Source organism: Hevea brasiliensis, chromosome 11 (genome assembly GCF_030052815.1).
Source record: "Hevea brasiliensis isolate MT/VB/25A 57/8 chromosome 11, ASM3005281v1, whole genome shotgun sequence".
Classification (NCBI taxonomy): domain Eukaryota; kingdom Viridiplantae; phylum Streptophyta; class Magnoliopsida; order Malpighiales; family Euphorbiaceae; genus Hevea; species Hevea brasiliensis.
In genome coordinates, this window is record NC_079503.1 from 93783848 (window position 1) to 93801093 (window position 17246).

The following is a 17246-nucleotide window of genomic DNA, read 5'->3' on the forward strand; positions in this document are numbered from 1 at the left end:
CCGTCACCTTGCTGAGCTGGAGCCCACTCTTAATATATGGATGCTGCTGCTGAGATGTCTGATGCCATGGGGGAATGCAGAGCATATGATTGCCGAATCTATTTCGTGTGTACACGGTGGCAATCATATGCTATGCTGGTAGATACAAAGTTAAGAAGAAGATTAATTTCCAACTTTTTTGTAGGAACGAGGAAGTCATGCATCAATTGCAACACTAGCTGCCATTTATATTTTCTGCAGTACTGTAAGGCCCTGATAGCTTCATGAAAAAGGTTCAAGCTCAAAAGCAGTTTGTTGAAACAATATCTCATAGGACGCATATAGACCATAGCATTAAACTTGTTGGGAAGCTCTATTTGGAATTGAAAAAGCCTCAGACGTGCTGAACACATTCATCCTGTTGGCAACCTCTTTTAATGACTAGGCTTGCCTCAAAACACTGGTGAGGACCTATGTATACGGAAACACAGAAATGCTGATGTGGAAAAATGTAGAAATGAACACGAATAAGTGACATTTTAAAAAATATAGGAATGCATGTCAAAATTAATTAACACAAAATAATTAATATATGTCTAAATTAATTAATACAAAATAATAAATTACTTTGGAATCTATTTCCATATAAAATAACTAATATATGCCTAAATTAATTAATTAGACTATTTATATATTTATAATTACAAATAATTGGAATAATAAATATATAGAATAATAAATTAATTAAATATATAAGATAAATTAAAATTAATCAAACTGATTTCACCATTATTTTTCTCTTCATTATAGTGTAATATTGAATACCTAAAACTAAGATGCATGGCATGGGAAGCAGTACCGAAGTAAAGCATGGGTTCTAAAAATAGAGTGTAAAATTAAATAAATAATAACTATTTTCCTCTTCAATAGCATAGGTCATCACACATCATGGGTTGGGAAGGCCGAGCATGAGATGGGGGAATGCAGAGCATCGGATGGGGGAAGGCAGAGCATTGGCGAAAATCACTTGAGCCGCGTCGCCATTCGTCGCGACTAGGTAAGTGTTGCTCTTCTTTTTCTTCTTCTTGCAGTGCGATCTATTTTAACTTAGATCTAGCGGGACTGAGAGCGTTTTTAAGTTTTGATTTTAGCATTTTTTTGCTAAAGAAACGTGTGTTTGGCAAAGGAAATGTGTTTTCAATTTCAAAGAACTGCAGAAAACGGCCTGGAGATGTATATTTGTCGTGTCTTCGCGTTTATGACACGGAAACGTTTCCGGAATGGGGAACACTACCCGTCTCGTTTCTGCATCGCAGGTGAAGATATTTGAGATACATTGTGGATCCTTGTCTCTATATGGAATAAGCACATGTGCTCTCTTGCAGACCTCTGCAATGCAAGAATTGGAAAGGAACAGATGGGTAAGGCATCAGCACAAGCTTGTGTCAACTTTCCATCTGGTCCATGGAGCTCTCTTAACAAGAGGTTCAGTACATAGCTAAAGAATAGAAGAAGGCTCCAATTGCCATTAAGGAGACCAGGAAATTTGCTCAGAAGGCTATGGGAACGATGGATGTGAGAATGGATGTTAAACTTTACAAAGTATTAATTTTTTTTATTATTATATTATTAATTTTTATTTTTATTTTTATTCATTTCTTTGCACGCCAGTTACAAACGCCTATTTTTGTCAAAAGCTGGACTTATTTGAGTCGGACTTGTTTGACCTTAAATGGATACTTCAAGACTTTTTTGGCCTGCAAATGATTTCACCCATCTTCCTTCATTGGCCACCACCAAATGCCAAAGACCCACGGAATCAGATGTGAAAGGTTGACCGCTTGAACGTCTTATGCACACGCTTGCGCCTAATAGTTTCCTGTCTGAACGCAATTTGCCAGAAAGAAAAATCCAAGGTCCCACACTCCCACTTACTAAGAAACAAGCTACATATGGCGTATGAAGTCCAGTCGACGTGAATTGTGATTTGTGGGTTAACTGCGCATAAACAATTCTTTTGTTTGTTTTTCAAAGAAACCCAGTAACAATTCAACATCATGGAATAGGAAAATTGCTCAGAAACCCACTTCGCGGATAATTAACTAATAAAGAGTATATAATATTTCAATTGCTTGGAATAATCTCTATCTTTTGTTATTTATATTCTCATCTTGTCATTGAAGATGGCAATAGCATTTTAGGAATCAGATGGGTAGAATAGAGTTCTTGGTGAAATCTAGATTTTTGTGTTTCTTCTTGTTCAATTCGTCATCATTTGCATATTGTTCTGTAATTTATAACATAACGACAATCAAAGCTGTCTCACCAGAACAAACTCTCAACTCTCCACGTCAAATTTTTGAGTTAGGTTTCTTTACTCCTAATAATAATTCCCATAATCAATATGTGGGAATATGGTTCAAGGAAGTTTCTCCTCAGACTGTGATTTGGGTGGCAAACAGAGAGAAGCCAGTTACAAACTCATCGGCGAGTCTCACGATTGGCAGCGATGGGAATCTGAGGCTTCTGGATGGGGAGCGGAACTCTATCTGGTCGACTAATATTTCTGGCCAATCGAATGATTCAATTGCTGTACTTTCGGATGACGGAAAGTTCATTTTGAGGAACAGTATAACAGGAGAGGATCTATGGGATAGCTATCAGCTTCATAGCAATTCTCTCTTGCCAGGCACATGGTTGGCCTACAATGAGACAACTAGGGTGAGACATACTCTCACTTCCTGGAAAAGCGACAACGATCCATCTATTGGGGATTTTACTTTTGGTGTAGTACCGCAGACACCGCCACAAGCGTTCGTTTGGAAGGGATCGAAACCTTATTGGAGAAGTGGGCAGTGGGACAAAAGAAAGTTCATTGGGGTACCAGAAATGGAAACTTATTACCAAAGTGGACTCACATTCATAGAAAGTCTTCAGCCGGGAATTGCTTACGTCAATCTTAGTGTACTTGGGAACTGCAGTCACTCGATGTATGTGATCTCACCAACAGGAGTTTTAAGGTTATTGTGTTGGGTGAAAGTGAGGGGCTGGTATGCTAGTTGGGAAGCACCCGCCACTCCCTGTGAAGTTTATGGAGCTTGTGGACCTTTTGGGGTTTGCCAAAGATACGAACCAAATCTAACTTGTAGATGCTTGAAAGGGTTTGTGCCAAAGTCAGATGAGGAATGGAGCAAACGAAACTGGACAAGAGGCTGTATCAGGCGAACCGAATTAAGTTGTGGAGGAAACACAAGTTCCATTAACACACAAGGAGGAAAACCAGATGGATTCTTGAAGATTGGTGGGTTAAAACTTCCAGATTTGTCCGACTTCTTGAAGGTTTTTGATGAAAACGAGTGCCACCAGCGTTGCTTGGATAACTGTTCCTGCTCAGGTTATGCGTATGTAAATGGGATAGGGTGTTTGGTTTGGACAGGAAACCTACTGGATATGCACGAGTTATCCTTCGGTGGACAAGATCTTCATCTCCGCCTTGCACATACAGCATTGGATGGAAGTAATTACACTTGAGCGACCTGTGATTTTTTTTTTCTTCCATTTTATTCTTTTCTTACACAGCAATTGCCAATTGGGAATATAAAAGTATCGTTGTTATCTTATAGGTGACCAGAAGGCCAAAGTTAAGATCATTATCAGCGTCACTACTGTTTCAATTATCCCCCTCATTGGTGCCATGATTTATTGTTTCATGAAGTGGAGAACCAGCTTAAGGGTTAAAACAAATGGTATGAAACTGAGACGCCGCTACTTTGCTGATGTTAGTTGAATTTATTATCATTATTTCTCAAGATGGACAATCTCAGGCAGATAGACTTAATTTTGAATTTTCGATTGAGACGTTCTTATGATTGTATAGGAACCCTCCAATTACAGGACAGCTACACTAGTTTTGATATAAATGGCCAACTCCCTAGAATGTGACCTGTGTACTAGATTAACTTAGATTCCAATCGAGACAATTACCCCCTTAGTTACTCAACTTTGTGAAATGAATACGAAATCAATGTGTGCCAGTAAGAAAAATAATGATGGAATCAATGCTGTTGTGCATTTGAAGATACTAGGATTCTATGGTCACTAATTCGACCCACTTCCAAAACAAATTAGCTTTTTGCGGTTTCAGCAACTCTAGAACCCGCCCAATGCAAGAAGAAAGAATTACAAAAAAACAAAAAAAATTAAAACAAAAAAATGAAAGAAACAGAGTTCTTTAATTAAGAAAACTTATTTTAAGTTGTCCTCAAAAGGTTTGATAGCTTATAGTGCTATGAAAGCCAAGCTTCTTTATTTGAATTTTACGCTTACTCATGGATATTAAAGAAACCCAAGCACGTTGATTTTGGCAGCTCCAAATGACACTTCAAGAGAAAATTCACAACCAATCATGTGGAGACGCCCTTCAGAAGATGAAGATTCAGTTGAGCTGCCTTTATTTGATTTCCATAGCATATTACTGGCAACCAACAACTTTGACATAGAGAACAAACTCAGGCAAGGAGGCTATGGTCCAGTTTTTAAGGTAAGTAATTGCATTTTTATCCAAATGCAAAAATGTTTTACTTCTCTGGAGAAGATAAAACGTGCACAAAGGGTTAAATTGTTGGGATTATATAGGGAACGCTACAAGATGGGAAGGATGTGGCGATTAAAAGACTTTCTAGTAGCTCCAGTCAAGGCATAGGAGAGTTCAAGAATGAAATGAAGTTGATCTCCAAACTGCAACACAGAAATCTTGTCAAACTCTTAGGTTGTTGTATTGAAAGGGAAGAGAAGATATTAATTTATGAGTACATGCCCAACAAAAGCTTGGACACTTACCTATTTGGTTTGTTTTGGCATAACTTCTCTTTTGATTTTTTTTTTTTGTTGATTTCTTATAATCTCTTTATTTGTGATGCATGTAAATGGAACTTACAATATCCATGTAATCCTTGTATGCATTGATCAGATCTAGCAAGGAAGGCAAAGCTTGATTGGACTAAACGCTTTAACATTATAATTGGAGTTGCTCGAGGACTTCTTTATCTCCATCGTGATTCTTGTTTAAGGGTCATACACAGAGATTTAAAGGTCAGTAATATTCTTTTAGACGAGAAGATGAATCCAAAAATATCAGATTTTGGATTGGCAAGAATTTTTGAAGGCACACAATATTTAGGAAGCACTCGTAAAGTTGCAGGAACAATGTAAGCAATCTATCTTTCCGAAAACTTGAAAATGCTTGTATTTTCAAGATAGCTAGTAATGTCATCAAGTAAACATAAAGTACAAGTACTAAATACTAAGATTTTCTTATCAAATACAGAGGTTATATGGCTCCAGAATATCTGCTTGGTGGTATATTTTCAGAGAAATCTGATGTCTTTAGCTTTGGAGTTTTGATTTTGGAAATTGTTAGTGGTAGGAAGGCTAACAGCTTCAACTATGATGGACAACACATGAGTCTTCTAGCTTATGTAAGTGAACACTAACGATCATCCCAATCTGGTCCTTTTTTTCCCCTTCAAATAATTGGAATTTCATTGGTAAAGATGCAAATTGTTACAGGCATGGCAATCTTGGCTTGCAAGCAAGGGTGTACAAATGATAGATGAGGCATTGGCGGACTCATTTTCCTCATCGAAAGTAAGCAGATGTGTGAATATTGGACTTCTTTGTGTACAGGATGCTGCTGCTAATAGGCCAAGCGTGGCAGCCATAGTTTCTATGCTAAGTGGTGAAAAAACAAATCTTCCTGAACCAAAACAGCCTACATTTACGTTTAAAAGCATCTTTAGCAACAATTTTCTATCACAAATCAACTCTACATGGTCTATAAATGATATCACTGAATCAATCATTGAACCTCGATAAAAGCCAACTTGTAGTAGAAACAATTGCTTAATCTGTTGCTTATCCAGTCCATGTCTTAGACTTAATAATCTTTTGCTTTTCCCTGTGTTAAACTTTAGTTATACCAACTTTCACATCACTTGAGTGTACAAGTAGATGAGAAATGCATAATCAATGATATTGGAAAAGTAGGAGATATGTCACCTCATTCAGTCATTCTCAATTGATTGAATTTGTGCCATTAGAGCATCTCCAGCAATAATGTTCTATCATAAATCAATTCTACATGGTCTATAAATAATGTCACTGAATCAATCATTGAACCTCAATAAAAAGTAAAAACCAACTTGTAGTAGAAACAATTGCATAATCTGTTGCTTATTCAGTCCGTATGTTAGACTTGATAATATTTTGCTTATCCTTGCGTTAAACTTTAGTTATACCAACTTTCACATCATTGAGTGTACAAGTAGATGAGAAATTAATTATCAATGATATTGGAAAAGTAGGAGATATGTCATTCAGTCATTCTCAATTGAATTTGTACCATTAGGTTGGTGAAAAGGCCAAGAAAATCTTCCAATAATTTTATTACTTTTCATTTATTCTGTTTAACATTACAAAGAAATATTTGTCTTCTAATATATGGCGTTTCCAGTTCAAAAACATGCATCTATCTCTTTCCTTTCATTATATAAAAGAAGAAAGGGAAGGAAAAAAAAAAAGTAAAAATCCTTCGATTCACCCTGATTGTTAAGATTGGTTCTTGGAGTATCGATCATCGATTCTTTCAGGGAAATTATTTTCTATGGCCACAGATAATACTGTCCCTCTAATCAAATTTTGTGAAGTAATTACATTTTTTTCAAGTTGGAGTTTTAATAAGAATTTATTCATTAATGGGCCGTTCTAGGGGATTAGGACAATAATTGTGATTAGGCTTCAAATCACATAGGCCGTCAGCCCATTTTATGGGTTGTCCATGGTGATTTACTAACGAAAGATGCTAATTTGCCATGGATCGTATTATGGAGACTACCACTACGCGCTAATTATAACATGACCTCCATCCACTTGGATTCTAGGCGTTTGAAGTAAATTAGGGGGCAATAAATTATTTAATCTATTTTATTTTAAAAAATTTTTTAATATGCGCTAGCGTTGCTCATGGACTTCCACCAGTGGGTACAAATCTGCGAGATAATAACAAGAACATAAATGGATTTATTTGGCAACTTCTTCCATATTTAAGTCAATGAGAGGCACCGGCAAATATGGTATAGAATTATCTAAAAGAAGTGGCATACCTACCTTACGATGGAGGCTATGAGCAACTTATATAAGGCTTAGATGGGCCTTTTTGGTACAAAGAATGTAAAAACCGATAGATTTTTGTTTAGGAGGAATCCTAATAGCTAGGAGTGGTATTTGACATTCCAAACAAAAGAGATTGTTATCTCCTGTAGATAGAGTTGCACTTTAACTAGGATTCTTCCGTTCAGCTAGGCGAGTATCGCGTGTGAACCATAAAATAGGGAGTTCGAATAATGAACTTAGAAGAAACATGTTGCAAATCCGAACCATGATATGGTTCGAGTCATGTTTCTTTAAGTATTTATTAATGAACTATGTTCTTGGGGCATTTTTGGGTGTATAATATCGATAACAATATGATTATTTTCTAGAATTAATTGTCAAAAAAAAAAAATATAAAGTTTGTCAAATTTTTGAGAATAAACTCTGAAATTTATATAATTACTATTTAAAATTTGAAATTTACATAATTGTTAATTAAGCCCTCACGTTTGATTGATATCTCAAATTGACTTGATTGTCAATAAACCTTAGTATACTTAATGAGAGTTCCATATCAACTACTATATTATCACTGGATAAGCTACATCAAAAACCTTAACTTAGGTTAATTGCCAAAAAAAAAAAAAAACTATGAAATTTGTCAATTTTTGCAATTAACCTGAAATTTATATAATTACCAATTAAATCCTCATATTTGATTGATGTCTCAAATTGACCTTACCATTAGTAAACTGTTAATGTGTGGTGCTTAGGAGGTAAGTATAATAGCTTTTGTTTTAACTATTTTAATTGGGAGCTGCATTTTATAATTGAGTTTATTAATAGCTGAAATTAATGGGCAATTTATTTAGGCGAATAATAATGATTATTCTTTCTTTCAATGGTTTAATTCACCTTGCAATGGCCAGAAGAAGGAAATACTGATGCATTTGCTTCGGCAAAGAAATTCTCTTAAGTAGAAGGTTACAGAATTGGAGGATATTAAAAATAAAATCTCTGAGAAATAGATGTAACTCAGTGAAAAGTGTAATAAAAATAATACATTGATTAATAATTTGCATAGCAAAGTTAAATCGTTGACAAAGATAAAAAAAAAAAAAATTGAAAGATGAAATAATTTATTTGAAGAAAGAGTTGACTGTGTAGAGAAGGAAAAAAATTATTTGATTTTATTTTGTTCTGTTTTTAGGGTTGTATTATGTTATTATGCATATGTATAGTAATAATGAATAAACTTTGTTAATATATGGTAGTGCATTTGTAATTAAGAATGCAATTTTAGAAAAATTTTCATACTAATTAATTAATAGACCTTTCAAAACTAATAGAAATTTTCTTTCAAGATAAGTGTAATAATACATCAAAATTAAAAAATATATATATCTAAATTAAAACTATGCAAATATTTAAAAAAAAAAACACTTTGTAGTTATAAGTATTTAAGAAAATAAGATGTATTTTTATTTACCAATAGTCTTTTGTTTTTTTCTAAGCATGATTTGAAATAAGAATCAGGTATAATATTTATTCTCCAAAACTTTTTATTATTCATAATTTTTTAGAAAAATTTAAATTATTTCTGATAATAAAAAATTAAATATTTTTTTAAAACTTTTTATTCTTATAGTAAATTCTCTATTTTTAAAAATTTAACTTGATTTTAAATATTTATTATTTTTAGTGAATGATAAAAATTAAAATAAATTAATAGACAAAAATATAATATGCCAATTGACTGAGAGAGAAATCAATAGTTAAAATTATACTATCTTAGTTTATTTAAATCAATTATAACTATGAGTTTGAAAATTTTAAAATCAAACTAACATTATAAAAGAAATTAACTATAATTGTAAAAATTTTAAAAATTATTTTTTTTTAACATTAAGTCTTTAAATTGAATAGTATTATTTATTAATACTAAAATTATTTATGAGTTACGGTACATAATTGCAAGACTCTTTGGAAGTATATATTGGGGGCTTGCCAAGGAAGGAAACAAGTTGAAAAGTTAAGCCAAAGAGCCAGAGGGAGAAAGGATGACATGTGGAACAGAAATATATATATGAATAAAATAGTACAACTTTAGTGCAGTTCACGGTAAGAAAATATATATATCAATTCTCTGTTAAATTTAATATTTGTTGTGATTTTGATTTAGTTCATAGTGAAGAACAGAATTAAAATAAAATAATAAAGTTGTTGGATTTAAGGATTTTAATTTATATTTTGATAATAATAAATAATCAGTGTGCTACTAATCTACCTTGGAAGTGTTTATGTTGAGATTATAGGTCTGAAGCTCAAAATTGAGAAATTACTTCAAATCAATATTGAAAAAGAATAAAAAATTTAAGCAAGGATCAAGAACATACTACAATGTAAATTTTTCCTTTATCATGTGAATCTTAAATAGTTGGTTATGATGACTCAAGTTTAGGTTTCTCTAAATTTGTTAGTATCTCTATTTTTAATTTTTTCTTGACTAGGAGGAGTAAAATGAAATTTTCACTCTTGAGAAATGTAAATTTATTTTTGAAAGTGTTTTCATTAAAAAATTTATCAAATTAGCTTTTCAACGATTTATACGGATAAAAAATCTGAGTTCAAGTTAAAAAGTTACGAGTTTGTGAATCTGTAAACTTCTTAGTGTCTCTATTTTTAACTTTTTTTGACTAAGAAGGAGTAAAGTAAAATTTTTACTTTTGAAAAATGTAAATTTGTTTTTTAAAGTGTTTTCATTGAAAAATTTATCAAATTAGCTTTTCAACAGTTCAAACAGATTAAAAATTCGAGTTCGGATAAAAAGTTACGAGTTTTTGAAACCTAAGTGCCATTTTGTTCAGAGGGTACTTTGGCAGCTGAAAGTAAAAATTTCAGCAGCTGAAGTTCACTCCTTAAATGATGGTTTTTTTAGTGTTTAAATTCTTTTTGTCCAGAGAGCACTTCAACAATCAAAAGTAGGAATTTCGACGGCCAAAATTTACTTTTTGAATTGTGTTTTTTGGCGCTCTAACCTTCGGCAACCGAAGTAAAGAACTTCGATAGCCAAAACTGAGTTTCTAAAACTGGATAAAACAGAGTTTTTGGTGGTTGAACGGCTATATTTGCATTTAATGCACTCCTAACGATTATTTTTTTTTGTCAAAACTATATATAGACCTCATTTATGATTGGAGAAAAAAAAACAACTATTTCATGATAATTTATTGTGTTCAACAGATTTTTTCTTCTTTTATCTCTCTAAAACTTGAGCTACTATAATTGGTTATTTAGAGCTTGATATTTTGAGCTGTAATTTATTTGTTCTAAGAGTTAGTTTAAGGTTGTTGTGAATATTTATTGTAACTTGAGTGTGATAGAGCATTAAATTACTCTTGAGTATAAAGAAATTTATAAAAGAGTAAGGATTTGCTCTTATGGTGATTGTAAGAGGTTTATTTTTCACCTAAATAAAAATTTTAGTAGAATTAACTCTCAAAGAGGGCCTTGAGGAGAGAACGTAGGCTTAAAATAACCAAACCTCTATAAAATCTATTGTATTTTTTCTTTCCTTCTCTTCGTATATCTCACTTATAAATCTCCACTTATTCTTCAAATTTTTTAATTAACACCCAATTCACTCTCCTCTTGAATTGCTACAAGGGACAATAAAAATAAATTTAATGCATTCAATACATTTATTCGATTGGATTAGGGATAAAATCATATATATTCCTATTTTCAGCTATGTTTTAAGGTTTTACTTACTTTGAAAAAAGTAATTTATATATAGAATATTTTTAAAAATATATTTTTTATGAAAATATTTTATGTTATTTGGTTGTAATACTAATTAAAGATATGTGTTTATATTATGCATGTATGAATATTTTTATATTTTAATAAGATTATTAAAATCTTAAAAAGAAAAATGAAAATGACTTTTTTTTTTAAAAAAAGTTATTTTTTTTTAATTTAAAAAATATTTTTTATTGATATTTTTTCAATAAATAAACAGAGCCTAAACGTTACATTAATGATGTGAGATGTTATTAAATGCTCGCTCATGAAGGAAAAAGCTATTGGATAGGCACATTAATGCTCAATAGAAATTTCTTTCATGCGATTCTTTCATTCTTGCACTTCTTTAATTGTTCCAAAACAGACAAGAATATGATTTTTTATAGTACAGTTTTATAATATTTGGTTGTTTTATGAAATAAAGTGAAAATAAGATAATAATTTCATTCTGCAAATCTAAAAGAAGCATCTGATTCTAAGTTAAAAGAAAAAGTCCCCTAAATAAATCCTACGGCTTCACCTTAAAAGCTGGAACTTGATGAGTTATTAATGAAGAAATAGAATGATGTAGAACTATAAACTTTCATGAACAAATATTATTAATAACAATATAATTATAATAGCTCAATTAAAATAATTAAAACTGTAGCTACCGTCTTGTTTTAAATAATAATAATAATAGCTCTGTGTTTTTCTTCTTGCCTTTTCGTTCGTTGAATACCTTGGGCTTTGGTTTTGTTCATTGAGTATAACCCCTTAATGAGTGATGATACTAAAATTCAAAGAAACAAGTCACATATGGCTTATGAAGTCTAGTCGATGCCGATTGCGTACAAACAATTCAACATTATGGAACCGGTGAAATTGGTTGTGGCCACAAATAAAACACACTTGTTTGACAAGAAACTGAAGAAAGTGAAAGCTAAGGAATATTTATAGTCTAATTCACGTGTTCAAAGGTTACTAAATTCCTAATACCGGCTTGGGCCAGCCAGTCTCTCAGTTTATTGGTTTGTCTACCGGTAAGAATCCCCTTACATTCCTAAACACAGAAAATCATTGGCCTACTTCATCTGACTTCTGCAATTATTGCCAGAATCTCCCATTAGATCTCTTCACTTGCCCTTATTTAGAAGCTCTATTAATGGGGAAGACTCTGATTCCTTAAAAGTTTTGACTTCATTAGCACCTGGGTCTGCTGCTCCCATCAAGATCAATCATTTCTTGGAATAATCTCGATTTTTGCTGTTTATATTCTCATCGTGTCATTGAAGATGGTAACAGCATTTTAGGAATCAGATGGGTAGAATAGAGTTCTTGGTGAAATCTAGATTTTTGTGTTTATTCTTGCTCAATTTGTCATCATTTGCGTATTGTTCTGTAATTTATAACATAACTACAACCAGAGCAGTCTCACCAGAACAAACTCTCAACTCTCCACGTCAAATTTTTGAGTTAGGTTTCTTTACTCCCAATAATAATTCCCATAATCAATATGTGGGAATATGGTTCAAGGAAGTTTCTCCTCAGACTGTGATTTGGGTGGCAAACAGAGAGATGCCAGTTACAAACTCATCGGCGAGTCTCACGATTGGCAGCGATGGGAATCTGAGGCTTCTGGATGGGGAGCGGAACTCTATCTGGTCGACTAATATTTCTGGCCAATCGAATGATTCAATTGCTGTTCTTTCCGATGACGGAAAGTTCATTTTGAGGAACAATATAACAGGAGAAGATATATGGGATAGCTCTCAGCATACTACCGATTCTTTGTTCCCAGGCACATCATGGTTGGCCTACAATGAGACATCTGGGGTGAGACTTACTCTCACTTCCTGGAAAAGTGACAACGATCCTTCTATTGGGGATTTTACTTTAAGTGTACTACCACAGACACCTCCACAAGCCCTCGTTTGGAAGGGATCGAAACCTCATTGGAGAAGTGGGCCGTGGGACAAAACAAAGTTCATCGGGATACCAGAAATGGAATCTGATTATCGAAGTGGATTCACATTCATAGAAGGTCTTCCGCCGGGAATTGCTTATATCACTGTTAGTGTCCTTAGGAACTGCACTTACTCGATGTTTGTGATTTCACCAACAGGAGTTTTAAAGTACTTATGTTGGGTAAAAGTGAGGGGCTGGTATGCTAGGTGGGAGGCACCTGTCACTCCCTGTGAATTTTATGCAGCTTGTGGACCTTTTGGGGTTTGCCAAAGGGATGAACCAAATCTAACTTGTAGATGCTTGAAAGGGTTTGTGCCAAAGTCAGATGAGGAATGGAGCAAACGAAACTGGACAAGAGGCTGTATCAGGCGAACCGAATTAAGTTGTGGAGGAAACACAAGTTCCATTAACACACAAGGAGGAAAACCAGATGGATTCTTGAAGATTGGTGGGTTAAAACTTCCAGATTTGTCCGACTTCTTGAAGGATTTTGATGAAAACGAGTGCCACCAGCGTTGCTTGGATAACTGTTCCTGCTCAGGTTATGCATATGTAAATGGGATAGGGTGTTTGGTTTGGACAGGAAACCTACTGGATATGCACGAGTTATCCTTCGGTGGACAAGATCTTAATCTCCGCCTTGCACATACAGAATTGGGTGGAAGTAATTACACTTGAGCGACCTGTGATTTTTTTTTTCTTCCATTTTATTCTTTTCTTACACAGCAATTGCCAATTGGGAATATATAAGTATCGTTGTTATCTTATAGGTGACCAGAAGGCCAAGGTTAAGATCATTATCAGCGTCACTACTGTTTCAATTATCCCCCTCATTGGTGCCATGATTTATTGTTTCATGAAGTGGAGAACCAGCTTAAGGGTTAAAACAAATGGTATGAAACTGAGACGCCGCTACTTTGCTGATGTTAGTTGAATTTATTATCATTATTTCTCAAGATGGACAATCTCAGCCAGATAGACTTAATTTTGAATTTTCGATTGAGACGTTTTTATGATTGTATAGGAACCCTCCAATTACAGGACAGCTACACTAGTTTTGATATAAATGGCCAACACCCTAGAATGTGACCTCTGTACTAGATTAAGTTAGATTCCAATCGAGACAATTACTCCCTTAGTTACTCAACTTTGTGAAATGAATACGAAATCAATGTGTGCCAGTAAGAAAAATAATGATGGAATCAATGCTGTTGTGCATTTGAAGATACTAGGATTCTATGGTCACTAATTCGATCCACTTCCAAAACAAATTAGCTTTTTGCGGTTTCAGCAACTCTAGAACCCGCCCAATGCAAGAAGAAAGAATTACAAAAAAAAAAAAAAAAAAAACAGAGTTCTTTAATTAAGAAAAGTTATTTTAAGTTGTCCTCAAAAGGTTTGATAGCTTATAGTGCTATGAAAGCCAAGCTTCTTGATTTGAATTTTACGCTTACTCATGGATATTAAAGAAACTCAAGCATGTTGATTTTGGTAGCTCCAAATGACACTTCAAGAGAAAATTCACAACCAATCATGTGGAGACGCCCTTCAGAAGATGAAGATTCAGTTGAGCTGCCTTTATTTGATTTCCATAGCATATTACTTGCAACCAACAACTTTGACAAAGAGAACAAACTCGGGCAAGGAGGCTATGGTCCAGTTTTTAAGGTAAGTAATTGCATTTTTATCCAAATGCAAAAATGTTTTACTTCTCTAGAGAAGATAAAATGTGCACAAAGGGTTAAATTGTTGGGATTATATAGGGAACGCTACAAGATGGAAAGGATGTGGCGATTAAAAGACTTTCTAGTAGCTCCAGTCAAGGCATAGGAGAGTTCAAGAATGAAATGAAGTTGATCTCCAAATTGCAACATAGAAATCTTGTCAAACTTTTAGGTTGTTGTATTGAAAGGGAAGAGAAGATATTAATTTATGAGTACATGCCCAACAAAAGCTTGGACACTTATCTATTTGGTTTGTTTTGGCATAACTTCTCTTTTGATATATATATTTTTTTTTGGTTGATTTCTTATAATCTCTTTATTTGTGATGCATGTAAATGGAACTTACAATATCCATGTAATCCTTGTATGCATTGATCAGATCTAGCAAGGAAGGCAAAGCTTGATTGGACAAAACGCTTTAACATTATAATTGGAGTTGCTCGAGGACTTCTTTATCTCCATCGTGATTCTTGTTTAAGGGTCATACACAGAGATTTAAAGGTCAGTAATATTCTTTTAGATGAGAAAATGAATCCAAAAATATCAGATTTTGGATTGGCAAGAATTTTTGAAGGCACACAATATTTAGGAAGCACTCGTAAAGTTGCAGGAACAATGTAAGCAATCTATCTTACCGAAAACTTGAAAATGCTTGTATTTTCAAGATAGCTAGTAATGTCATCAAGTAAACATAAAGTACAAGTTCTAAATACTAAGATTTTCTTATCAAATACAGAGGTTATATGGCTCCAGAATATCTGCTTGGTGGTATATTTTCAGAGAAATCTGATGTCTTTAGCTTTGGAGTTTTGATTTTGGAAATTGTTAGTGGTAGGAAGGCTAACAGCTTCAACTATGATGGACAACACATGAGTCTTCTAGCTTATGTAAGTGAACACTAACGATCATCTCAATCTGGCCCTTTTTTTCCCCTTCAAATAATTGGAATTTCATTGGTAAAGATGCAAATTGTTACAGGCATGGCAATCTTGGCTTGCAAGCAAGGGTGTACAAATGATAGATGAGGCATTGGCGGACTCATTTTCCTCATCGAAAGTAAGCAGATGTGTGAATATTGGACTTCTTTGTGTACAGGATGATGCTGCTAATAGGCCAAGCGTGGCAACCATAGTTTCTATGCTAAGTGGTGAAAAAACAAATCTTCCTGAACCAAAACAGCCTACATTTACGTTTAAAAGCATCTTTAGCAACAATTTTCTATCACAAATCAACTCTACAAGGTCTATAAATAATATCACTGAATCAATCATTGAACCTCGATAAAAGCCAACTTGTAGTAGAAACAATTGCATAATCTGTTGCTTATGCAGTCCATGTCTTAGACTTGATAATCTTTTGCTTATCCCTGTGTTAAACTTTAGTTATACCAACTTTCACATCATTGAGTGTACAAGAGATGAGAAATTCATTATCAATGATATTGGAAAAGTAGGAGATATGTCATTCAGTCATTCTCAATTGAATTTGTGCCATTAGGTTGGTGAAAAGGCCAAGAAAATCTTCCAATAATTTTATTACTTTTCATTTATTCTGTTTAACATTACAAAGAAATATTTGTCTTCTAATATATGGCGTTTCCAGTTCAAAAACATGCATCTATCTCTTTCCTTTCATTATATAAAAGAAGAAAGGGAAGGAAAAAAAAAAAAAAAGTAAAAACCCTTCGATTCACCCTGATTGTTAAGATTGGTTCTTGGAGTATCATCGATTCTTTCAGGGAAATTATTTTCTATGGCCACAGATAATACTGTCCCTCTAATCAAATTTGTGATGTATGAGATATTAATATGATATTGTGAATTTTATTAGTTAATAATTTGAGATATTGAACTTTTTGAATTGGCAAATGTCCTCATCCTTATCATCAAAGCTGACACAGGAAATAATTCAAGGTCTTAGCTAGATTTTATTAATGGGACTATTGACAAAAAATTTTGGATTTAGTGTTTGAAATTTCTCTTCAAATAATTAGTTTTATTTTTATTCGTTTAATAGGTAATTACATTTTTTTCAAGTTGGAGTTTTAATAAGAATATTTCATTAATGGGCCGTTCTAGGGGATTAGGACAATAATTGTGATTAGGCTTCAAATCACATAGGCCGTCAGCCCATTTTATGGGTTGTCCATGGTGATTTACTAGCGAAAGATGCTAATTTGCCATGGATCGTATTATGGAGACTGCCACTACACACTAATTATAAGATGACCTCCATCCACTTGGATTCTAGGCGTTTGAAGTAAATTAGGGGGGCAATAAATTATTTAATCTATTTTATCTTTAAAAATTTTTTAATATGCGCTAGCGTTGCTCATGGACTTCCACTAGTGGGTACAAATCTGCGAGATAATAACAAGAACATAAATGGATTTATTTGGCAACTTCTTCCATATTTAAGTCAATGAGAGGCACCGGCAAATATGGTATAGAATTATCTAAAAGAAGTGGCATACCTACCTTACGATGGAGGCTATGAGCAACTTATATAAGGCTTAGATGGGCCTTTTTGGTACAAAGAATGTAAAACACGATAGATTTTTGTTTAGGAGGAATCCTAATAGCTAGGAGTGGTATTTGACATTCCAAACAAAAGAGATTGTTATCTCCTGTAGATAGAGTTGCA

The 17246-nt window shown here is 33.5% G+C and overlaps 1 protein-coding gene across 1 annotated transcript; it reads left to right on the forward strand.

Annotated features, from left to right (window-relative positions):
* Nucleotides 1–1654: 1654 nt before the first annotated feature.
* Nucleotides 1655–16082, forward strand: LOC110666054 (uncharacterized). Its single transcript, XM_058129410.1, has 15 exons — nucleotides 1655–3496; nucleotides 3603–3725; nucleotides 4347–4519; nucleotides 4615–4825; nucleotides 4949–5186; nucleotides 5306–5456; nucleotides 5548–5850; nucleotides 5952–6020; nucleotides 12217–13543; nucleotides 13650–13772; nucleotides 14375–14547; nucleotides 14643–14853; nucleotides 14983–15220; nucleotides 15340–15490; nucleotides 15582–16082. Exons 1-15 carry the CDS (start codon nucleotides 2188–2190, stop codon nucleotides 15885–15887), a joined length of 5106 nt encoding a protein of 1701 aa, XP_057985393.1. The 5' UTR covers nucleotides 1655–2187; the 3' UTR covers nucleotides 15888–16082.
* The last annotated feature ends 1164 nt before the right edge of the window (nucleotides 16083–17246 follow it).